At 34.9% G+C, this 25394-nt stretch overlaps 1 protein-coding gene across 1 annotated transcript; it reads left to right on the plus strand.

The window, feature by feature from the left end:
* The first annotated feature begins 4648 nt into the window (after nucleotides 1-4648).
* On the plus strand, nucleotides 4649-17568 carry LOC126885820 (uncharacterized). Its single transcript, XM_050652563.1, has 3 exons — nucleotides 4649-4728; nucleotides 11214-13146; nucleotides 13960-17568. Exons 1-3 carry the CDS (start codon nucleotides 4714-4716, stop codon nucleotides 14163-14165), a joined length of 2154 nt encoding a protein of 717 aa, XP_050508520.1. The 5' UTR covers nucleotides 4649-4713; the 3' UTR covers nucleotides 14166-17568.
* The last annotated feature ends 7826 nt before the right edge of the window (nucleotides 17569-25394 follow it).

A 25394-nucleotide genomic window follows, 5' to 3' on the forward strand; every position in this document is an offset into this window, starting at 1 on the left:
TAAGGCTATAAAGCTGTCTGTTATCTCTAAAAGCAAAATCAGTAAGCTGGTTTAATAAGCTCAAAATTACATACAAGCCAAAAAGTCTTTAATCAAGGCCAATTTCATCAAGGCCGCTGAAAGGGCAAAAGAGATATCGTCAGGTCCACTAGAGGCAATGACAAAACAAAAACAAACTCAGAAGGCCAAAGGTTAAAAAGACCAAGGTTAGATAAAAGCACACCATTCGAAAGCCAACGCAAAGGAAAGAAGTCAAGAACCGAGAACGTCTTGTCCAAAAGGATCCTAAATAGGCCATATTAATATAACCATCGGCTCAGGGCATATCTATGGACAATCTAGAGTAGCAATCCTTCAGGCAAAGGGATTTTATGGATCTTCTCGATAGACCTTTTGAGTCTCGAGAAGAGCTCCAAAAATTAAAAATCTCACACGCTTTCGGGATGAGAAAGTTAACTTTCCCATCCAAGCAAGGGATTCGATAAAATTTACGGCAGACCTAATAAGCAAAGACAAGAAAACAGCCAAAGTCATAATAGATCTGCTAACAGGGCACTGTAAGCTGAATAGGAAGTTGAAGCTTATGAAATTGGCAGATGATGAGCTATAATTCTGCACCTAGATAAAGAAGTAGCAGATTACATTATATGTCAGTGTGACAGCCTAGAAAGTGTGCGGTTCCTTGTATTAGGTGAATAAAAAAGAGCTACATGGAAGGATCAGTCTCGAAGTTGTTAGACCTTTTAAAAAGGGTCAGGCTCGAGAATGTAATTTAGGGCTTCTCCTTCTTCTAGTTCCATGACCGTCATCAATCGTTGGATATCATGTTGGCTACCATATTCACTATAGAGACTTTGTTGACAGCAGCTCTGAATAATGATGTAGTCGATTTTTCGTACCATATTGCCTTAGATTTTTCAGCCAATGTCAACCCAAAAATGGAAAAAGTACCTACTATGGAGATTTACTACACGTGAAAATCAACAACTTTTTGGAGCCCTCACTTCGCATCACCTCAAAAAATGCTGGTGAGAAAGAATAACTAAGGCAATGAGCACAAGAAATCTTCCTTAGAGAAGACCAATGAAATGATCGAATGGCCTAAAAATTATGCATTGGTGTCTGTGTAAATGTGGCTGAAGTTATAAAATTTTGAGTTTGAGAAAAAATTAGAGTTGTTTGTAAAAGTTGGCAAGATGCAAGAATTTCAGATTCTAAAGCGACGGGATTATCAGTAGTTCTTCGATTTTATCGAAATCTACTCTGATTGTTAACATATATTTTGAAATTTTGTATTTTCTGTGTTTGCATTATATAATTTGCTCTAAATTCTCAACTCTAGGCTTCCAAGGAATATTGAGCTAACCAGATTACCTGATTTCAATTTGATTTCTGTCCCGCTATAAATATCGGTACTACCGCTTATGTCCCTCTATAAAAAGAAAGTAATGATTGATGCCGCCTGGTATTGTTCGACTACTAAGCTTCGATACTTCGCTATTTAAGGCTACTGTTTAGTCCACAAAATAATTGCAATGCGTATAAGGAAACTATGTATTTTCAAATATTGCTCGCTAAGGCAAATAGGCACTTCGGAGATTTAGTAAATCCTAGTGTCGTAAAAACAATAAACACGCAATATAAATTTCTTTAATGGTGGTCTGAAGATTGGGACACGTACTAAGATATTGTAACAAAAAAATGGGTTGCAGAAACAGCGCGGAAAACAATAATTAGAAATAGCTGACTAGTATTATTGTCACAGACCATAAAAACGTAGGGCATGTTCATAAAGTTGTCCTATTCTTACTCGTGGGAACCTAAATTTTTCAAGTGTTTCGTACTTAACTTTTTCATTCTAAATCTTACCACCTAATTTATATATATATATAACACCGGTTTATAGCGTCCTGCGCCTTCCGGTTCCTATTCTCCAGCCGCGTCGATCTGTCCAATCTCCTGGTCATGGATCTTCCTCAGACATGGCTTTCTGGATTCCACTTATCCAGGTTGTTTTCGGTCTGCCCCCTGTCCTTCTTTTCGGGGGTTGCCATTCCATTATTAGCTTTGGGAGTCGATGTTCCTCCATTCTTTGTACATGGCCATACCAACAAAGTTGTTTTTGTTGGACTTCTTCAATTATGTTTGTTTTTCTATTCATAATATCTCGCACCCGTTCATTCGTTATATGTGAGAGTCTGGAGATGCAGGCCGAGCTTCGCCAGAAGTCCATTTCCAGTGCAAGCAACTTCTGTTCTGTTCGCTTATTCAGTTGCCAGGTTTCACATCCACCTAATTTACAGCTTTCTAAATTTAATGATAAATAAACTCTGGATTGGGACTTTAAATAACCTTTTAAGAAATTGGCAGCAAGCAAAATGTAACCTTTAGATAGATACTAGGTTATAAAGAAAACAAAAGGATCGAGGACACTGATAAGCAGCACAGCAACTTCTCTAACCAAACCCTCCGTTTGAAACTCCTTCTTTCGCCCAACGTCTCCAGTGCTTTTTATCCTGCCATTCTGCATCTCTATGGTCTCGTCTTTCTAGTCCACTTCATCCCTTTATAACCTTATGGGTCTGGTTCTTTTTGTCTTTCCCCCTTCTTCTTCGACCTCTAAGAAGGCTGGCAACCATCATGGCAATTCGCACTTTCGGTACCGCTGCTCTAAAGAGATAAGCACAAGTGCAGTTAGTTTCTCTTTCCTATTGGACTCCAATTCGAAATCTTTGATATCCAGTTTGTACAATCTGCTCTTCTCACGTGTCCATACCGAATTAATTAAACTATTTTTTTCAATTTACTTATGTACATTGTATGTTTTGTTTTACTGGCATTATTTTTTTTCCTAATTTCTATTATGATTCCAGCTTCTTCTCATGAACTCCATTTCTTCTGATTTAATTTTAGACCTATTTTAGACACTCAAGGTGTTATATATTCTCTTCTTTGTATTTCTGGTAATTTGTCTATCTCATAGTATCCCGTTCATTTGTTTGATACATGTTGTTGTCTGTGCTAATCTACTATGTATCTCTTGCTCAGTGGTTACATTATTTCAGATGGCTTATGAATCCTAATTATTCGAATTCTTCAATACCGTCAATTGCCTTGTTCTCGTCCATCTTCAAGTTTCCCACTGGTTATTGTTCTCTTGTTAAGTATTCGGTCTGTTGTAGGTTTATTTCCAGTTCATTTTTGTGTTCTCTACTAATTTTCGGAGCATATAGGATATATTTTCTTCATCTTGGCCCGTTATCACTTGGTTATAAGTACGTCCGCTATAACTTTTCCCATGCGTCACGGTTCATTTTTAAACAAATTAAGTCAAAACATAAAGTGAAACTAACGTCAATGTGTATATACATTTTGTATACTGTATACTATATACTACACACATCGGCGTACGTTTCACTTTATGTTTTGACTTAATTTGTTTGAAAAGGGATCGTGACGTATGGGAAAAGTTATAGCGGACGAACCTTTTTCATGGAATTAATATTATCTTAGGAATATTTTGAACAGCGTCGGAGATGTAGAGCATTCCTGCAATAAGCTTTTGGTGATTTTAAATTTGTTCAAATATTTATTGCCCGTTTTAACTTTCACCCTGTGGTTGTTGAATATGTTTCTTACGGCTTCTATTAATTTCTGCTTTCTCCCGATTTCCCTAATAGTTTTCCAGTTGTTTTCTGGAAACAGTGTCATACGCCTTTTTTAAATCGATGAATGCGATGTGTATTGGTCTATTTTTTCCTTTATTTTCTCAATTAATTGTTAAAGTATACATATATATTGTCTATCTATGATCGCCCAGTAGTATATTCTGCCTGATCATCTTCGATTTTATTTGAGATAGATTGTTCCAGTTTTTCTTTTAGCATTTTCCCATACAAGCTCCCCGTACATGTTATTAATTCAATGCACCCATAGCTTTCTCATTTCTTTCTATTACTATTACTTATAGTATTACTATAACATTTCGTGTATGATTCTGTGTAGTTTTTTTGCTCAGTCCATTTACGATTCCTCATAGTCCACCGATTGTTTATTCTTTAAAGTTTGTTTATAGCTCCAGACAATTGGTCAGAGCAGCTTCCTCTAAAGTTAGAATAGCCATGATGATTGCCAACCTTCGTCGCGGAGATGGCGCTTAACGAAGAAGACTATCATCCTCTGCTGGTGTTCCAAGGACAAAGCGAAGAATGATTAATAAGATGATGGATATGTTAGTGTGAAAAGGAACAAACAACGGAAGAATATATAGTATGTGACTGCATAGTTGCGATTAATTTGTTAAAGTTTTTGTAGCTTTCGATAATTTGTATATGCAGTTTGGTCTAATCCCCTGTTAGATATAGTGAATAAGAATAGATGCACTTGTTATCACATTCCTATGAGTGCAACATAGTTGTGAAAGTATTTCAATTTTTCAAAAAAGTCTCGGCCTCATTGATATTCGTCATCGGATATTGGATCGTGTAATTTAGCAAAAGCTGCATCCAAAATTGGTTGGTACTTTCTTTGTCAATGACATTGCTATTCAATTAGTAATTTAATCATCTGATTAATAAACAAAGCTCGTAGGTCCGTTTTGCTCGAGATATAAAACAAAAAGAAAGTAAAATTTGTGTATTTGGTTGTTTGAACGTCGATAGTGATGGTGTAAGTTGGATTTTGGGTGCTCAATTAGGATTACCAGGTTTCAACATGAACTCAAAATATGTAAGTATACAGTGAATGCATAGACTCTACGTTCTTGTACAAAATTTTATTGCACGAGAGAAAGGTTTTTAAGAAAAATGACTTAACTTGGTTTCTTTTTCTTTATTGACATTTTCTAAAGATTATGCATTTCAATTTATTAGGAATTTCTAGCAACTATCCTGTACCCTGCAAAACAATAATCTGTAGTGTTGATATATCATCATAGATAAGCATATTCAGCTTTTATGCTTTTAATGTTTCGATGTGCTTCTTATTATGAAGCATTGAATGGCATTCGCATTGATAACCGCTATTCCAGATTAGCATATAAAATTAATCGAAATGCGAAAAACGTAATAAAGTTACACGAAATTAGTATTGAAATAAACATTCAAAGAGGTGTTAGACAAGGTGATACACTATCGCCAAATCTTTTATAACTATGCTGAAAGTGATTTTAAACTCCTTAATTGGCACCCTAAAGGGATAAGTGTCAACGCCGAAGGATCGCCACGTGAGTTATGCTAATGAAATAATTTTGACATGACCTAGATGAAGACGAACATTATATTAAAAGAACTGGAACGAACCTGCAGACAAACGGGTTTAAAAATCTTCTTCTTCAAGTGCCATCTCCGCGACGAAGGTCCACGATGAAGGTCTCCGCAATCATTATAGCTATTCGGACTTTAGATACGGTTGCTCTGAAAAGTTTATTTGATGAATATAATATGTACCATTCTCTCAGGTTGCGTAGGCATGATATTATACGTCTCCCTATGCTTCTTTTTCCTTGCATCTTTCCCTAAATGATGAATTGGAGCAAGTTGTATCTCTCTCCACGTATAAGATGTCAGAGATATTCCAATTTTCTTGTCTTGATTGAATTTAAGACTTCCATTTTCTTTATTCATCTTCCTCAGAATCTCTTTGTTTGTGACAATGTGCCCATGATATTTCACAATTCTTCTATATACCTACCCACAACTCGAATGGTTCCAGTTTTTTCATTGATGCCGCCTTCAAGGTCCAAGCTTCCATTACATAAAACAAAGTCGCGAAAACATAGCACCTAGCCAACCTAACTCTTAGCTTCAACTGCGAATCTCTTGTGCAGAGCACTTTTATAATTTTGTTAAAATTTGCTTTAGCCTCTTCTATTCTAATTTTAATTTGTTAATGACAATGTTACAAGGCAGGAAAAATATCAGCATCAGCAGAGTGGCTCAAATCTGAGTTCCTACCGTTGCCCAAAAACCAGGAGCAAAGGTTTGTGAAGACTGTAGGACCATAAGTCTAATGAGCCATCTGCTCAAGCTATTTTTAAAAGTCATCCACAATAGAATTGACCGAAAATGCGAAGAAAAAATTGCGCCCAATAATTTTGGATTTGTGAACAACGTTGGTACGAGGGAGGCTTTATTTAGCGTACAGGTGTTGTTTCAGAAATGTAGAGATGTCAGCTGTGATGTTTTTGCATGCTAGATTGACTACAAGAAACCATGAACAATTGAACCATGAACAAATGATGAAAGTGCTGAAGAGGACAGGATCGACGGAAGAGACCTAAAAATAATAGCTAACCTGTATTGGAATCAATAAGCAGTGCTCCGAATAGATGGAGATCAGGTCAAAATCATAAGGGGAGCGAGACAGGGGTGCTCTACTCAGAGCACATTTTTGAAGAGGCTCTTCAAGATATTCATGAAGGCATCTCAATAAACGCAGTTCAGTAACCTGCGGTATGCAGATGATACAATAGTGTTTTCCAGTAACATAGAAGGGCTGCAAAACGTAATGAATAAAATAACGGAAACAAGTAGAACATATTAAATATAAACACCAGCAAAACTAAGCTAATGATCATCGCAAGCAAAACAGAACTGAAGCAAATTTGTATGTGAACCAAATTAGAATTGAACGTGTCTCACAATAAAACTACTTGGGAACTATAATCAATGACTCGTGGGACAATACTCAAGAGATTAGAAATTGTATCGGAAAGGCAAAAAGTGCTTTCTTGACTATGAGCTCTGTGTTCAAGCGCCATGATCTCACCCTAAAAACAAAAATAAGGCTCCTTAAATGTTTCGTGTACTCAATGCTTCTATACGGAGTAAAAACGTGGACATTGAAGGCAGAAACTCTATCAAAACTTCAGGCTTTTGAGCTATGGTTATACAGAAGGATCCTGAAGATACCATGGACAGACAAAGTCACCAATGAAGGAGTACTACGGAGGATGAATACAACCGCAGATTTAATCAACATCGTCAAGGGCAGTAAGCTGCACTACTTGGGACCTATAATGAGAAATCAAGGCAGATACAAGCTACTCCAATGCATTTTACAAAGTAAAATTGAAGGAAAAAGGGCCCCAGGACGATGAAGAATATCCTGGCTTGCTAACCGGAGAGCATCGTATAGAAAGACCTCAACACAACTATTCCGCATAGCAACCAACAAAGTCATCACAGCCAGAATGATCGCCAATGTTCGGAACAGACAGGCATGCTAAGAAGAAGAAGATTCTAATTTTAATTTACTGGAAGTAATCATTTGTGCAGTGAATCATTGTTCCAGGATATGCATATTGGTCTAATCCTTCGACATGCGTTCAGTTTATGAGGAGATTTTCGTAGTATATTAATATAAGTGGAAAAGATGAATAACCATTTTCAATTTCGTTGCAAAACGAAAATACAGCCGCACCATATTCTAGTCCAATCAGAGAGTGCAGCAAGCACCTCTACCGGTTTCGAAACTTATTAATCTCTCATCAGGAGGCACATATGCTGCTCTCTCTGATCCAACCAAAACAAACCCCGGCGTGCAGTCACGGATTGCAACAAACGAAATGGCATATAGATGCCCTAGCGGCAACTGCTATCAAAAGACTAAATTTTCAATCTAATGGCATATAAAACAACATAATGTTACTCTACATCCCACCAGACTGAAAACAATGGGAACCTTCTCTGGTTACACCTCCGAGGCTTCTACAATTTGCAAGCCATAACGGATGCTGAGACTAAGAAAGTTAAGGGAATTTTACAATTTATTGTTCACGTCCCATCTGCTCAGAGCGGTAAAGTTCCAACGAGAATGGTTCCCTTCGTACTCCAATCAGAGTAAACATATAAATCAAAAATGAATAACCATTTTCAATTTCGTTGCAACACGAAACTACAGCCGCATCATCATTCCAGTTCAATCAGAGAGTGCAGCAAGAACCTCTACCGGTTTCGAAACTTATTAGTCTCTCATCAGGAGGCACATATGCTGCTCTCTCTGATCCAACTAAAACAAACCGCGGCGTGCAGTCACGGATTGCAACGAACGAAATGGCATAGATGCCCTAGCGGCAACTGCTATCAAAAGTCTCAGCATCCATTATGGTTTGCACATTGTAGAAGCCTCGGAGGTGTAACCAGAGAAGGTTCCCATTGTTTTCAGTATGGTGGGATGTAGAGTAACATTATGTTGTTCTATATGCCATAAGATTGAAAACTTAGTCTTTTAAGTGATAAAGCTTCACAAGTTCCTAGGCCTTTGCGAAACCCAAATTGTGTATCATTAATGTCTATGTCCAGTTTGTGATATATCTGGTTATGGATGACTTTCAGTAGCAATTTTAGCATGTAGAACATCAAGCCACTGGCTCGGTAACCGGCGCATTCTCTTGCGTTTTTCTTTTTGAGGAGACAAACAAAGATCGACGTTAACCATTCTTTGGGTAATACGCCTGAGCCATACATTTAGTTCAGGAGTATCACTAGGACATCAATGAGCTGCTTATCTATAATTTTTATTAGTTCGATAGGAAGCATGTTAGGTCCAGAGCTTTTCCCCGCTCTTCATTCTTTTTAATCATCATCATCATTCTCTTTGCCTTATCCCTATGCGGGGTCGGCTTCCCCAATTGCATTTATCCATACAATTCTATCTTGGGTCATAACAATATCAATCCCCTTACCAACATGTCCTGCCTAATCGTCTCCCCCCACGTCTTCTTTGGTCTTCCTCTCCTACTCCTTCTAGAAATCTGCACTTCAGCAATTCTTCATATTGGGTGATTATCGTATCGACGTTGAATATGACCAAACCATCTCAACATATGCTCTCTCATTTTGGCATCAATTGGTGCCACACCTAGACTTTCCCTAATATACTCATTTTTAATTTTATCCTTTTTTGTCACTCCACTCGTTCATCTAAGCATTCTCATTTCCGCCACATGCATTTGTTGTTCCTCTTTCTTTTTCACTGCTCAACATTCAGTTCCGTACACCATAGCCGGTCTTATGGCTGTTTTATAGAATTTTCCCTTCAACTTCATTGGAATTTTCCTGTCACACAGCACACCACTCGCTTCCTTCCACTTCATCCATCGAACCCTAATTCTACTGCATGCATCTCCGTCTAATGCTCCATTACTCTGTAATATCGATCCCAGGTACTTAAAACTATTGCTTTTTAAAATCAGTTCACCATCCAAAAATACCGTTTTATTTGTAGTAACTCCATCTTTAAATGAATATTTCAAATACTCTGTTTTTGTCCTACTAAGTTTTAAACCTTTTCCTTCGAGAGTTTGTCTCCACTGTTCCAGTTTTTGTTCTAAGTCGCTTTCACTATTTTCTACTAACACGACATCATCAGCATACATTAAGCACCATGGAATGTTACCCTGTAGTTTCGCTGTCATCTGGTCCAAAACTAATGAGAATAAATACGGACTAAGCACCGAGCCTTGGTGCAAGTGCAATCCTAATTTCACATGAAATTTATCAGTCTCTCCCACACCTGTCCTAACACTAGTCGTTACTCCCTCATACATATCCCTCACAATCTTTACATATTCACCAGGGACTCCTTTTTTATTGAGAGCCCACCACAGAATCTCTCGAGGAACTCTCTCATTTGTAGTATTTCTTCTTTTGTAATGTCTGGACTTATTTATTCAGAAGTAAGTTCGATGCTTTCTAAGTCTCATCTTTCATCATCGAACAGTTCATCTATGTATGGTTTTGTAGTCAGAGTTGTCAGATGTTTATTAAAGGAGAGAATGGTATCCAGTATCATGCCAGGGCTGTTATTATTATTTTGGATATGAAATGAATCGTAACATTGTGTCGTCTAGAGGTGTCTGTAGTGATCTGTTGGTAAGCTTGGTATTCAAGTGGAAGCTTCAAATGTTTTTTTTAAAGAAATTTTGGGGTAAATCGCCATGAAATCTTCAGTTTCTGAAATATTCTTTTATCAATGCCAGGTCTTAAGTAAGGGTTTGTTCGATTGCAGTCATATTGATATGTTGGGTAGCGAGGCAATGTCATCAGAATATATAAACTTTTTGAATTGATGGGTCAACCAGATAAAGGTTGAACAGAAGAGGGCGAGCACTGATTCCTGGGGGAGGCCGTTGCTTAGAATTTTTGGTTTACTCAGTGATTCCCACATTAATAATTAGAAAAATTCTGTTAGACAGCATGTTTTACAGTATAGGTTTACGTCACAGTTTTGCATTTGGTTCTTTGTATTAGAAACTTAAATGCTAAGATTTCTCTGGAGAAATCTTAGCATGACCCTGTATGGATAGAAGAGATAAGATGGCGACTGTTTTCATACGTTGTTCTTACCTCGCTCGATAAATGTTGTTGGCGCTAGGACATGGTCCTCACAATTTTGTAGCCTTCCATATAACCTTGTTGATATTATTTAGTTCTCTTTCGTTGGCATCGTAGGTATCCCAAAAATATACATATTTTTCAAGATGAAAAAACAACATATTTGTGAAGTTATACTTCTTTACGATCGATAGTGAAATTTTGTGCTAATTCCGGACGCATGCGCACACAGCCAGTATGTATTTCGTTGCTAATCTTTCAAGATATATATGTATCAGCGCTGTCAGCGCAAATAAGTCATATTATATCATATAAAAGGATATATTAGTGTTCTTAGTAATTGTATTATTTATTATAATTTTTGTGTCTTTGGATTTGTCTTCCTCGGGAATAAGATATTTTATAATAATAATAAGTATATTTAAAGTATTTTTTTAAAGTATCCAGGGAACTACCCCTTTTTAGTTTAAAGTATTTTTGTATACTTCACTTTTGGTCTATTAAATTTGTCAGTATGTATGAGAAATCTTGTAACCTGTCAAAGCAAAAGGGATATTGCTCAGTGGTAGAGCGTGTGACCGGAGATCAAGAGGTCCAGGGTTCAAATCCCTGGACGATTCATATTCTTTTTTTTTATATTTTTAGTATCGTTTTAATAAAAATTTTTTAAAAGTGGTAGGTAAAGAAAGTTAGTTTAATATTTAAATAAGATACAAATAACCTGTTAAGTATATTAATTTCGTTAAAAGCATAATAATAGATGTATACATTCTTTTTTCTTTAACTTTCACTATTAATGTAATTAATCCCTTGTTTTTTATTTTGCTTATATCTGTACGATGTTTCCACATCTACTTAATAAAGTTCTTGTTTCAGATACAAGTAATCGCAGTTTTTACGATTTTACATGCGATTTTTGTATACGCAGAAGTTGAAACTCTAAAATCATCTCTATCAGACGAACTAGATCCTCTTCAAGACAACGAAAACTCGGAAGAAATCATAAAAGAGCAAGAAAAAAGAACTATCTTCAAACCGGTTGTTAAAAATGTCGCTTGGGTTAAACATAAACCAGTGAAATATGTATTAGGATATGGACCTCCTGAGCTGAAAATAAAGCCAGTGTTAAGACCAGTAGCTATAAAGCACTTAGGATATCACTATAACAAACCAAAAATTCACTTCCACCTCAAAAGACCAGTGGTTCACATTCCCCAAATCAGACCTGTCGTAGAACCTGAGTGGAAACCTATTATCAAACCAGTTGGCTCTCTAGTCAAACCGGTACACATTATTAAACCAGTTAAACCTGTACATGTAGAACATGTTCACGCCGTTAAGCCAGTACATCATGTACACGTTGAGCCAGTTCATGCAGATAATCTGCACTTAAATCCTGTGCCTCACATAGACCATGTCCACCGAGAACCTATCGTGCAAGTTCAGCACATACAACCAGTTCATGTAACGGATCATGTGCATCATGTTACTACTGGTCACGTAAACCATCTCCATCATATAGCTGCACCTCACCTACACGCAGTACACCCAGCTGCACCTCACCTACACGCAGTACACCCAGCTGCACCTCACCTACACGCAGTACATCCAGGAGTGGTGCCTGCTCCGTTCCTTCCTTCAGCACAATTATTCGAAGTCACCAAACCCGATCTGGGTGTTCTACCGTTAGGAGCAACTTTCCCAACAACTGCTCTGAAGGAAATACCTGCACCTCAGCTAGTACCTCATCCAGTTTTACCTGTTCCAAACCCAGTTCATGTTCATCCTTTCTTGCCTCTTCCCCCGCCTGTTCCTGTAGTCCCAGCACCAGTTCCTATTGCACCAGCACCAGTGCCTATCGCACCAGTAGCACCTGTTCAACATGTATATCCCGTGGGAACTGTACATCCAGCGCATCTTCCAGTAACTCACCTTCATCCAGTTGAGCCTGTGCATCATGTGCATCCTGTAGGCCATATTCCTATAGCTGAACCGGCTCCTATAGGTCATTTGCATCCAGTAGCGCAACTACATCAAGATCATATCCATCAAGTTTATCCTCCAGAACATATTCATGCAGGAAACTATCCGTATCCTGTAGAACATGTTCATCCCCTAGCTCACTTACATCCAGATCATCTTCATGAAAGTCAGCTTCACCAACATGTTCATCCTCTAGCTCACTTACATCCAGATCATCTTCATGTAAGTCAGCTTCACCAAGATCATCTTCATTTAGGTCAGCTTCATCAAGATCATCTTCATGTAGGTCAGTTTCATCAAGATCAGGCCCACGTTGTTGGTCAAGAACATGTACACCTAGGTCAACTACATCAGGATCACGTGCATCCCGTAGGCCACTTACACCAGGACATTCATTTAGGTCAAATACATCAAGATCACATTCATCCTTTAGCTCATTTGCACCCACAACCACAACCAGGTGTTCAAGTAGATTACCATGGAACACATCTTCTAAACTCTCTAGGCCCCGAACAGCCCCCTGCCCAGAATTTGCTCCCGAATCATTACCATTTCCAGTACCCGCAAATACCCCAACATCAGGTTCCTAACCAAGAAGTGCCTTTGGAAGGACAACCAAATTATGCTGATGGGGGTCAAAATGGTTATAATCAGCAAGTACCGCAAGGCCAGGGTCAAACTCAGTTCAATGGGTACCCTAACCAATTCCAACAAGATAACCCTAATATTCAAGACCACTACCCAAATCCCCAAGAAGATAACAGGTATCAATTGGCACATCAAGTTAGCAGTCAACAGTTCTTTAGAGAAGGGCAGTTTCAAATAGGTGAGTTAGACGTTCAAATAACTCTTTATTTTGCTTTAACTGGTCGCCATTTTGTTTAACATAATTGCTTTGTATAGGTGTCTTTTATTCTTTTGTTGTGTTCGTTACCATACAATTTGTAAGACAACGTGGTGTGAAGTTATATAAATATTAACTAACCAACAAAAAAATCAGGTGGTTAATAATCATTTTTCATGACTTCGTTAATGATACAGGTTGGAAAGGGGGGACTCTTTGATAAAACCTTGCATTTTGTAGGACAAATATTTTTCGGCTAATTTAGATAATTTTCTTAAAAATTAACAAAAGAAACCAGTTAGTAATAAATTTTTGAGAATCGTCAAATCAACATATTTCATCCCTGCTAGCCTTGTTAGCTAACACAAACGGAAATTGTTGTAAAGAAAAAAGTTGGGCGTCTCGTTAAAATTAAGTCACTCACGAAAAATTAGCTTGTTAGTAATAAATGGTGAAAATGGGCATAGGATTCCGGACAATTACATCACGTTATATAAATGATTGTTGTTATACGTTATTATGACTACTGTTTGCAAAACGTAAGTTTTTCAAAATTAAATTTCTCCATTGATAGATATACTCTATATTGAATCTGAGAGCGCTTCTTAACTACCGCTTCACTGTAGACATAGAATCGTAGTGGGGACAGCATGCAACCCTGACGGACTCCTCTTAACCCTGCCTGATCAGGTCTTACCTTGGCAATTTCATATTCAAGAGTTTTAACAATTTTGGTGTGTATTGTTTTAAAAAAAAAATTTAGTGTATGACTCATTAAAGTTGTTCTATCTTTAGGTAACCAAAATGAAGAGCAAGGATACTCCTATCCTCAACCAGCTAGCCGGTTTATCCAGCCAGGTCAAACTGACGTCCAGTTTCCCTTACATCTACCAAACCATCCTGGTTTCAACAGAGGATACGAACAGGACAATCAGCAGGAAGCTTCACAGCAACACGAAAGAGCATTTAAGCCTTCTATACAGTTAGAACCACCGTTTTAAAAGTAATTCTTAGGTACTACTAGTCATCAGAACTAAATAGGCTGTTATTAATCCATTACATCACTTTAAGGTATGTAATAATAAACTTTAACTAGGAGCTTAAAACTATTTAAAAATATAAAAAGGCAAACGAATCAGAACCAGAACATAGAACTACAAATCAAGGAGTAGAATAAAAAAATATCTCCTTTGGAGATTATTCATACTGGAACAAGTCAACTCGCTGATCATTTATTTTTTGTAAACAGAGATTTTTTTATAAACAGAGAATAAATAAGGAGCGAATTCTATTTTGAAAACTGATTACCATTTAAGCTGAAATATCAAATAAAGGATTTTTAATAGAATTATGGAAGTTGGACAAATGTCGGACGAATGGAGAAGCAGTATATTAGTACCTGTCTACAAAAACAAGGGAGACATACAACAATGTACAAACTACAGGGCTATAAAACTACTTAGCCACACCATGAAAATATAGGAGAGAGTAATTGATAGACGGATACGTGAAGAAACTGATATTTCCGATAATCAATTTGGCTTTATGCAGGGCAGATCAACAACAGATGCAATTTTAATTGTAAGGCAACTGATGGAAAAATACAGGAATAAAGAGACCAATGCTCATATGGTATTCATTGATTTTGAGAAAGCATATGATAGAGCTCCTCGAGAGATTCTGTGGTGGGCACTCAATAAGAAAGGAGTCCCTGGCGAATATGTAAAGATTGTGAGATATATGTATGAGAGAGTAACGACTAGTGTTAGGACAGGTGTGGGAGAGACTGATAAATTTCAGGTGAAAGTAGGATTGCACCAAGGCTCGGTGCTTAGTCCTTATTTATTCTCATTAGTTTTGGACCAGATAACAGCGAAACTACAGGGTAGCATTCCATGGTGCCTAATGTATGCTGATGATGTAGGGTTAGTAGGAAATAGTGAAAGAGACTTAGAACAAAAACTGGAACAGTGGAGACAAGCTCTTGAGGAAAAAGGTTTAAAGCTTAGTAGGACAAAAACAGAGTATTTGGAATGTTCATTTAAAGATGGACTTACTACAAATAAAATGGTATTTTTGGATGGTGAAATGATTGTGAAAAGCCATAGTTTTAAGTACCTAGGACCCGTATTACAGAGTAATGGAGAAATAGATGAAGATGCATGCAGTAGAATTAGGGCTGGATGGATGAAGTGGAAAGAAGCGAATGGTGTGTTGTGTGACAGAAAAATTCCAATGAAGCTGAAGGGAAAATTCTATAAAACAGCCCTAAGACCGGCTATGATGTACGGAACTGAATTTTGGCAGTGAAAAAGAAAGAGGAAGAACGAATGCATGTGGCGGAAATGAGAATGCTTAGATGGATGAGTGGAGTGACAAAGGAGGATAAAATTAGAAATAAGTATATTAAGGGAAGTCTAGGTGTGGCACCAATTGATGCCAAAATGAGAGAGAATAGGTTGAGATGGTTCGGTCATGTTCAACGTCGAGACGTTAATCATCCAATACGAAGAATAGCTGAAGTGCAGATTCCTGGACGGAGTAGGAGAGGAAGACCAAAGAAGACCTGGGGGAGACCATAGGGCAGGACATGTTGATAAAGGGGATTAATATTCGTATGACCCAAGAAAGAATTATGTGGAGGAATGCAATTAGGGAAGCCGACCCCGCATAGGGATAAAGCAAAGAGAATGATGGTGATGATCAAATAAAGGTTTTGTTTAGGTTATAAGCTCTTAGAACATCCACGAATATGATATTGGACTTCTGTTGGTTGTAGTGCTACGAGAAACACTGTGGGATGTAGTTCTACGAAAAAAAGAAGAAGACAAAAAATAGTTGGGACACTGAGACTTAAATAAAGATCAGAGTAGAAAAAGGCAGAAATGTTTATAGGCCTTCGTAAATTTTTGTCTGATTGCAAGTTGAATTTGAACCTGAGATACAAGATGGTAAAGTATTACGTTTGGTCGGTTCTGTTATATCGAATATAGACGTTAAAGGCCAGATCCAGATCTTGAAATGTGGTGCCTGCTCTGAATGTTTGGAATATTATGGAAGATAGAGTTAGAAATAAGGAAGTGCATATTAAGAAGAGCGAGCCTCTAGGATAGCGATTTTTTTTATTATGTCAAAAGTAAGATGTCTGCATATTTAGGGCACATATTACGATGAGAATAATACACTTTTCAGCTAATAGTACTAGAAGGAAAGATAGAGGGTAACAGACGCCTATAAGTAAAAAATGTCATGGCTGCGTAACATTTGGGACTCCAAAGTTTTGAAATTCTTCGCAATGCTGCCAAAAATAGGATAATTTTGATCTTGCTATCTAATATCTCACCTGACAAGACAATGTACGGTGGACGCCTGCGAAGAAATGCACGGGGTTTTAAGAAGAACACGGACTCATAACTCATATTTGAGCTGATTCAGCAGGTAACATTAATTTTTAGGTACAAGTATGATTAATAACAACATAAGACCAGAATCCAAGAGGTACGATTGAAAAACAGTGTATAGTATTCATAAACTAGAAAGAACCCATATGTTTAGCGCTGCACTGCGCTGATTAATCCTAGCTAGCATGTATGTACTGTACTTTTTTATACACAGTGTTGCCAACAAACTTGTCCACGGGATGTCCATAGGCACTCTCCAATAAAAAATACATTGAAGACTTCCTGTTTGAGTTGCTTGCATACTATTGAAGATGAAAAAGTCCGAGGCAAAAATTTGTAAGTAAAATAAATTTAGTAAAGAAATGACAATGGGAAAACGGACACAAGAAATTGAGACTCCTTTAAGGCAGATTCTTACCATCCACAAGACATTTTTTAAGAATAATCGTGGCCTTAGTAGTATCTTTGATAATTTTATACACGCGGGTTATTTTCTGCTTTGTGCAAGAAATTGCAATTAGAAAATACAGACAATTAGAAAAAATTCAACAAAATAATAAATAAAACTGATAACAATTATCTATATTTCCCAATATTCTAAGACTGGAGAAATGTTTAAAGGGTTTAAATAATGATTTTAATGTGCATTAATAACAGCCCTATTTAAAGATAATTTTGAAATTAGTAAATTTTGTAAATATTTAATAGTGGTGGTTGATCTAGTCAATATTTAAAAATCTTTAAAGAGATCATTTGTAGTAAAAAGTCGATGTGCAGGGAAAACGGTTGTAAATACGGGATTGGAAGATCCATATAATCGACCTAATATTGAGAATCGGGTAAAAAATTAAACAAATAAAGTAATTTTACTAAATATTAATTATTGTCACATTCCAACAAGGTGTTGTTGGAATGATAAGTTTGTAAATAATTTGTATATATATGCTGTTATTTGCTGTTATATTATTTATTTAAATTTGAAATATATTATATGATTATTGTTTTTCATGTTTATTTATTTTCCCCAAATTAAAATTTTCCACCATATGGTATTAATAGCGGCTTTGATACCTCATAATTAACAATGTGGGATCTACGGGGTGATAGGGCAAATCCCTACCCCCCACCCCAACAAAGTCCAAAATTCAAGACAAAAATTTTTGAAGCATAAACATATATTAGCTGACATAAAACTTAAACCATAGACAGACAAATTCAACTCAATAAATCAATGAAAAGAAAAGAAAAAAAGAAAGAAAAAAAAAGAAATAAAAATAGTTAGAAAAATTAAAAGAGATTAAAGAAAAAAAGGTGACTTAATGCATATAAGTTATTGTCTAGATCCGTCACTGATAAGTAAGGATATCTCACTTTTTTGGTAGAAAGAAAAAAGTAATTGTGTAACTCTCAGACAATTACAAATTAGACAAACTGGATGGAATTAATGATTAAAAGTAAAAATTCTGATATGAAATTAATGTTAAAGATCATTTTAAGTTTAATGTTGCAAGTTTTATAAATAATGCCTCTGCATATTTAAATTTTGAATGTTGATATATTAATTCAGTTAGAAATAAAAGAAAAATTGTTTGCTAAATATCAATCGCAACCCAATAGAGGATAAGGACATTATTCACGACAAATTATATCATATTTGTTAATGTCTGCTGTGTCCTACATGGTTTCATTTTTACGATTGACGATTTTGACATAGATTATCTAAAAGGTTCAGGAGTAAAATCAATGTACCTAACTAGAATAATTGGTGAGTACCTAATACTGGACTTCGTTGTAAAAATACTTAGCAAACAAGAATATTTATAAACAAAAACAGTATCCATATGGCCACAGTTGGAATTTTCGTTATTTAAGTACCTACCTATATCTCACAAATAGTTATACGGTGATGTTGTGGTATTATTATTATTTTAATTATATAATTTAAATTATAAAATTATATTCATTATTAAATTAATATAATTTAAATATTGTGTTTATACAGGGTGTTTGGTAAAGAATGGGCCATAGCTTAACCTTAGATTCCTAAGCTTAAAATAGGTCGATTTAAGCTAACTTACTTTAGTACCAAAGTTGATAATAACCTAAATACAGGGTGTCAAAGTTAAACTTTTATTTTATTTATTTTTGAATATTTCCTGACAGGCATGGGACAACAACATGAAATTTGGTAAGTGGTGCTGTTATTCTACAATTTACTAAATTATGTTAAACAAACGTTTCTGACTACTACCAGAGGCGTACGAAGGGGGAACATGAATGGTTAACCCTTCCCAAATTCTACGCCACTGGCGGAATTGCTACTTTAGTGCAATTTTTGAAGTTATACTTCTTTAGGCGCGATTGAGAGTAAAATTTCATAATCTGCGCGCATGCGCACACAGACAGTATGGCGTTTAGTTGCTAAAATCTTTCTAGTTATGAATAAATATATCAGCGCAAGAAAAGGTGTGAAAAGAATATATTAGTTTTTTAGTAAATATATTTATTATAATTTTTGTGTTCCTCAGGAGTAAGATGAGTATTATTAAAACATTTTATTGTATATTTATTCACCTTGTCTGTTTGTTACCGTGAATTGTCATTAGGTACGTCCGAACCGATACAGACACAGTCCTCGTAGCGTATTTGGTATAGCATTTAGTCGAGGCATTGAAGGATTGAAGTGTCGATTTTTCGAATGTTTTGTATAAATGTACCTATTGTTTCGAATGTTTCTTCTAAAATTTAGAAGTATATTAATTTTATAATACATTTAAGTATGTAGTAATTTTATTTACAATTTTTACTTACCTATTTGTTTTTGTTTATACCTAATATCGCCCGTGTCTAGCAAGTGTCTGCGTAGGCTAGCGGTATGTGTATATAGTTACGGACGTGTTAGTACTTGGTTCGATTCCCCATAAGGAAAAATTTTTTGTTTATTATTAATGGTTATTTACATCTTAGACTATTATTATATGGACTTAAAAATGATTAAAAATAATTAAGATAATTAATCGGGATGTTGCCCAACTATTTACCGAGTTGCAAATTTATAATAATTGCGTTTAAAAATGCACTTTTGAAATGCATTTTCTTATGCACAAATGCAATTTCAGATTTCTTATTCATTACATTAGTTCACAAAATTTCCTGACATTCTCACCAATCCAACGCACCAAACTGCATTAAAATCCGTCTTACTGCGCCAAAAATCGACAGTAAGGCCTTTTTTTGTGCTTCAATGCCTCGACTAATTCGGCCAGAGATCGAGAGGTCTTGAGTTCGAATCCAGTGCAATCCTATACTTTTTTTTATTTTTTTGAAAGCGGTAAGCACAAAATTAGTTTGGTGTTTAAAAAAAATTAAAACAAACTGTTTAAAGTATATTTATTTTAAAGAAATCATATAGGTAATAGAAGTATAACTTCTTACGTGCGTACAAAGTACACACACATTCTTTTTTTTTATTCTCCAATACTTTTTATGTAAAAAACATACTCTTCATTCGTAACGATAAAGCCATTAGTTTTCGAGATATTTGAAGCTAAAAACGAAGGAGCATAATACATTAATCAAAATAAGTGTGCCTTTTCATTTTGTACTTCAAATATCTCGAAAACTCATGACTTTATCGTTACGAATGAAGAGTATATTATTTGCATATAAAGTATTGGAGAATCTAAAAGTTATGCTAAAATAGCACTTTCATCAGTAGCGTAGAATGTGGGAAGTGTTAACCATTCACTTTCCTTTGTCGTACGCTTCTGGTATTAACCACAAACGATTATTTAATATAATTTAGTAGGATGTACAGTACCTACACTTAATGCCAAGTACCGTAAGGATATGTCAAATGGTTTTAAAATAATACTTTAAAATAATTTGACATATCCGTGTGATACTTGACAGAAAGCGTAGGCACTGTACACCCTACTAAATTATGTTGAATAATCGTTTCTGGCTACTACCAGAGGCGTACGACAGGGGAAAGTGAATGGTGGACCCTTCCCAAATTCTACGCCACTGATGAAACTGCTATTTTAGCATAATTTTTAGATTCTCCAATACTTTCTATGCAAATAATATACTCTTCATTCGTAACGACAAAGTCATGAGTTTTCGAGATATTTGAAGTTAAAAATGAAAAGGCACACTTATTTTGATTAATGTATTATGCTCCTTCGTTTTTAGCTTCAAATATCTAGAAAACTAATGGCTTTATCGTTACGAATGAAGAGTATGTTTTTTACATAGAAAGTATTGGAGAATCAAAAAATTGCACTAAAATATCAATTTCGCCAGTGGCGTAGAATTTGGGAAGGGTCAATTATTCACGTTCCCCCGTCGTACGCCTCCGGTAGTAGCCAGAAACGTTGGTTTAACATTTAACTTTAACTTTTTTACTAAGGTAAGTTAGCTTAAATCGACCTATTTTAAGCTCAGGAGTCTAAGGTTAAACTATGGCACATTTTTTACCAAAAACCCTGTATAGGATTCGAAACGTCAAATCTTTATAGGTAATAATGGAATTGGTATTACAATAAACTGTAGATAATATTTAACTTAGACATGCCACAAGAAAACAGTTTTAGAACATTCAGAACATATTCGAATAAATGAATATTCCATATTTTGGTTGGACATACGCGGTAGAAATACGACCTAACACAGAGAGGACAAAAAGATTCCTCGAAACAGTGGAGATGAAACCCCTTTTAAATATCGATGGTAAGACACTATGTGGTAGGGGAGCCCAAGCTGGGATTTTTGCAGTTACTCGAGCGCGTCAGATTATCATATGGGAGAAACCTGGTACGCTGCAGATGTACCTCTACCATATATTGGCTCTTAACACAGGGAGGTTCGTTAAGGGGGGCCCGAAAAAAAATATCTATGGTTAAAAATACTCGAAATTGTCAGATTAAGATAAGGTAAGTTAAGTACATGCAAGAGAGTGTATATTTCAAAAATTTGATGATTTAAGCGGGGGGTAAGGAAATGGTTGAGTCAAAAAGTTTCACAAAAGAAAAGCGAATATTTCGAGAAATGAGGGTTAGATCGAAAAACTAAAAAATAAATCTTCAATATTTTTCAAAAATCTATTAAATGGTACTAAACATGACCCCCCACAGAGAGGGGTCGGGGGTAAATATAAAATTTTAAATACAAACCCCGCGATATTTCGCAAAATAAACATCAGATCGAAAAGCTGCAAAGTACACTTTCAAAATGATTTTGAAAAATCTATCGAATGCTACCAAACACGACCCCCCACGGGGGCGGGGTGGGGGGTTACTTTAAAATCTTAAATGGGACCCCCAAATTTTTATTGCAGATTTGGATTCTTTACGTAAAAATAAGCAACTTTTATTCGAGACATTTTTTCTAATTATGGATAGATGGCGCTATAATCGGAAAAAACGATTGTTGGAAATGGAAAATTAAATTAAAAAATGACAAGCGCCCGCTAAAATGGAAAATTTTACTTAACTTTTTTTGATTTTAGGACCTAATAATCACAACCCAATAGGTCCCAACAGCGCTCGAGTGACTGCACATTTAGCATACTTTGCTCCCCTACCAATAGAAGTAGGTACAGATATACGACAGAGATGCAAAGTGGAGAACGTTAATAACTGGGTAAGAAACAGAAGAGTAAAATGGAAGGACCACATAAGCAGAATAACAACATATAGGGTAGTAAGGACGACGAGAGACGGTTCCCCAATAGAAAGACGATCAGTTTATATTGGTTCCTCAATAGGAACTTACTGGAGACACATTGAAAAAACAGACAGAGTCATGTCTATACAAAAAGAAGAAGAAGATATTTAGACCAGGACTGATCTGTGAAAAACGTCTATTTTTGGATATGAGAGGTGGCATTCGGATTTTTGCAGATAAAGTTAGGTGACACCTTCAATAATAATAATTGACTTAGGCTCCTTCGCAAATATGCCCTGAACATAATTAAAAAAATTAAAATATTTAAAAATTTCGAAAAACATCGATTTTTTTCTACTTTCTTTGCTTATAACTTTAAAACGATTCATTTTGGAACAAAGTTGTAGAGAAATAAAATAAATATAATTGAATTTTGTATGATATACGACTGGTTAAAAATGTCTTAAAGTATTACTATTTCTGCAATTTAGCAATAAATACAAACTAAGGGGGCAAAATAAGCCTGTTGTTATTCAATGTTTTTTAACCACTTTGGTGGCACTTAGAACCTTAGTAATTCTCTTAGAAAATTCTTATAACATACTTAAACAGTCTACCAAATTTCATTAAAATCGACCTAATAGATTTTGCATAATAAATTTGCAATCTAAATTTTTTTAAAAAAGTTCAAGTTTTTTAAGAACTTTCTGAACAAAAAGTGGACCGTTTAGAAGTTGGCTAATTTGGCGCTCTACCTATCTAATACACTTCAGAGAATTAAAATCGGATTATTTAAAGGGCCTCAGCAATGTTTTAAAATTATAAACAATTTTTTGGCTTATACAAAAATAGCTTTGTTTAAAAATAAAAATAATTAATTTTTAGCAATGCAAACAATCAAAACCGGTATAATTTGACTTAAAATTTCAAATGCTGCCAGAACAATTGACTTTTTATTTTTTAATCAAAAGTTATTCGGGTTCAAAAATTGCAATTCTTCGATTTTTTGAAAGTTCAACCCCGTTCATCTCGAAAACTATGCATCCTACGAAAAAACTTGTAGAACATAAAACATTTTTGCTTAGAATTACCCAAGAAAAAAAATATTTTGCTAAAAATCGCTGTTATGTAATTCCTCGAGTTCTTTATTTTTAACAATCTTATCGCCATCCGAATCAACTGTTACCCAAAAAATTCGTGTTCTACGGGTCAAAATACATAAAAAAAAACTTGGGTAAGTCCATCTAAATACAGGAGGCCGTTACATCCCCTCCTGGCGACAGCACTAATCACTAAAACATTGCTGAGTAATCCGATTTTAATTCTGTAAGATGTATTAGATAGATAGAGCGCCTGTTTATATGAAAAAAAAAATTGGCCAACTTTTAAATGATCTACTTTTGTTCAGAAAGTTTTTAAAAAATTTGAAATTTTTTAAAACATTTAGATTGCAAAATTATTATGCAAAATCTATTCGGTCGATTTTAATGAAATTTGGTGGACCATTTAAGTATGTTGTAAGAATTTTTTAAGCGAATTACGAAGGTTCTAAGTGCAACCAAAGTGGTTGAAACACATTGAACAAAAATAGGCTTATTTTGCCCCCTTATTTTGCATTTACTGCTATTTTGCAGAAAGGGTAATAATTTAAGATATTTTTAACCAGTCGTATATCATACAAAATTTAATTATCTTTATTTTATTTCCCTACCACTTTGTTCCAAAATGAATCGTTTTAAAGTTATAATCAAAGAAAATAAAAAAAATTCTATGTTTATCGAAATTTTTAAATAATTTAACTTTTTTCTTAATGTTCCGGGCATATTTGAAAAGGAGCAGAAGTCAATTATAATTATTGAATTTGTCACCTAACTTTATCTGCAAAAATCCGAATGTCACCTCTCACATCCACCTCAAAACAGATCCGTCCTGGTCTAATTTTGTTTAGTTTTGTTAACCAATGGAGGACAAACATATATTTATAAAAAAGCTATGTGACAAAAATATTTTTTATTTTATGTTCAAACTTCTAACAAATACTAGCTTTAGACAATTTAGGGGAGTGCAGTTAGAACGAAAAGATACAATGTTTCGGAAAAAATCAAACAAGGTTATATTTTTCTAAAACTTTTTTTGTTAGTTTATAAATATGTTAAAGTAAAAAGTTCTACTCACAAATTTCGCCGCTAATTGTTTATTAATTGTTTAAACCATAACAATTATTTTGTATAAATAATGTTAAAAATATTGGTGAATTCAACATTTTATTTTGATAAAAAATGTTGTTATTTTAGTTTTGATTATGCTGAACCCGAATCTGACATTACAATTTGCAAATTCAAAATGGCGGATTTTTTCCTAAAAATCCTTAAAAAGTAGTTGTAAAATCCGAATTTTTTTTATAAAACGTGTTTGTTTACATATATGTGGATATTTTTGAGAGGTTGCTGAACCTGAATCAAATTTTGATAATTTAAATTATAAAATGGCAGATCTAAAATGGCGGATAACTTAACAAATAGTTGTAAAATCATAATTTCTTTACAAAATGTATTTATTTCTACATAATATATTTATTTTTGAGAGCTTTGATAAACCTAACTTAAATGTTAACATTATAAACTATAAAATGGCGGATCCAAAATGCGGATTTTCTAAAAAGAACATAAAAGAACATTTTTCTAAAATATTTATTGTCTTTATTTTTAACAGGTTGCTGAATCTAAATTAAAGATTAAAAACTTAAATTTCAAAATAGCGGATCCAAAATGGCGGATATTTAAATGAAAAACACGTAGAATCCAATCAAACAAATATGGAATTTTATTCTTAAAAAAAAGATAAACAAATAATTTTCACAATAATATTAAAAATTAAAATGTATTAGAAAGAATATTAAAAAAAAACAAATTTTCGATTAGAAGGATATAATTACATATTGGAACATAGTTTTTTTTTAATTCCAAACAACTTTCTTTATAAATATTTTCGATATTGTGAAATATAAAGGTACTTTACTATTAAGTGAAATTCATATTTTTTGACATACCTCGTACAAAATTAACAAAATTTGATATTTGATGATTGCATCTTATGTTATATACGATGCAGAGTATTTTATAAAGAATAACTTTTTTTCGTAAAACTGATATTAAAAAAGTT

The sequence above is a fragment of the Diabrotica virgifera genome, chromosome 1 (genome assembly GCF_917563875.1).
Source record: "Diabrotica virgifera virgifera chromosome 1, PGI_DIABVI_V3a".
NCBI classification, from domain to species: Eukaryota; Metazoa; Arthropoda; class Insecta; order Coleoptera; family Chrysomelidae; genus Diabrotica; species Diabrotica virgifera.

Bases quoted from the DNA above. Each gene is read 5' to 3' on its own strand.
- LOC126885820 (XM_050652563.1), top strand. The intron at 13,147-13,959 runs GTGAGTTAGACG...TTCTATCTTTAG, and splicing joins AGAAGGGCAGTTTCAAATAG to GTAACCAAAATGAAGAGCAA.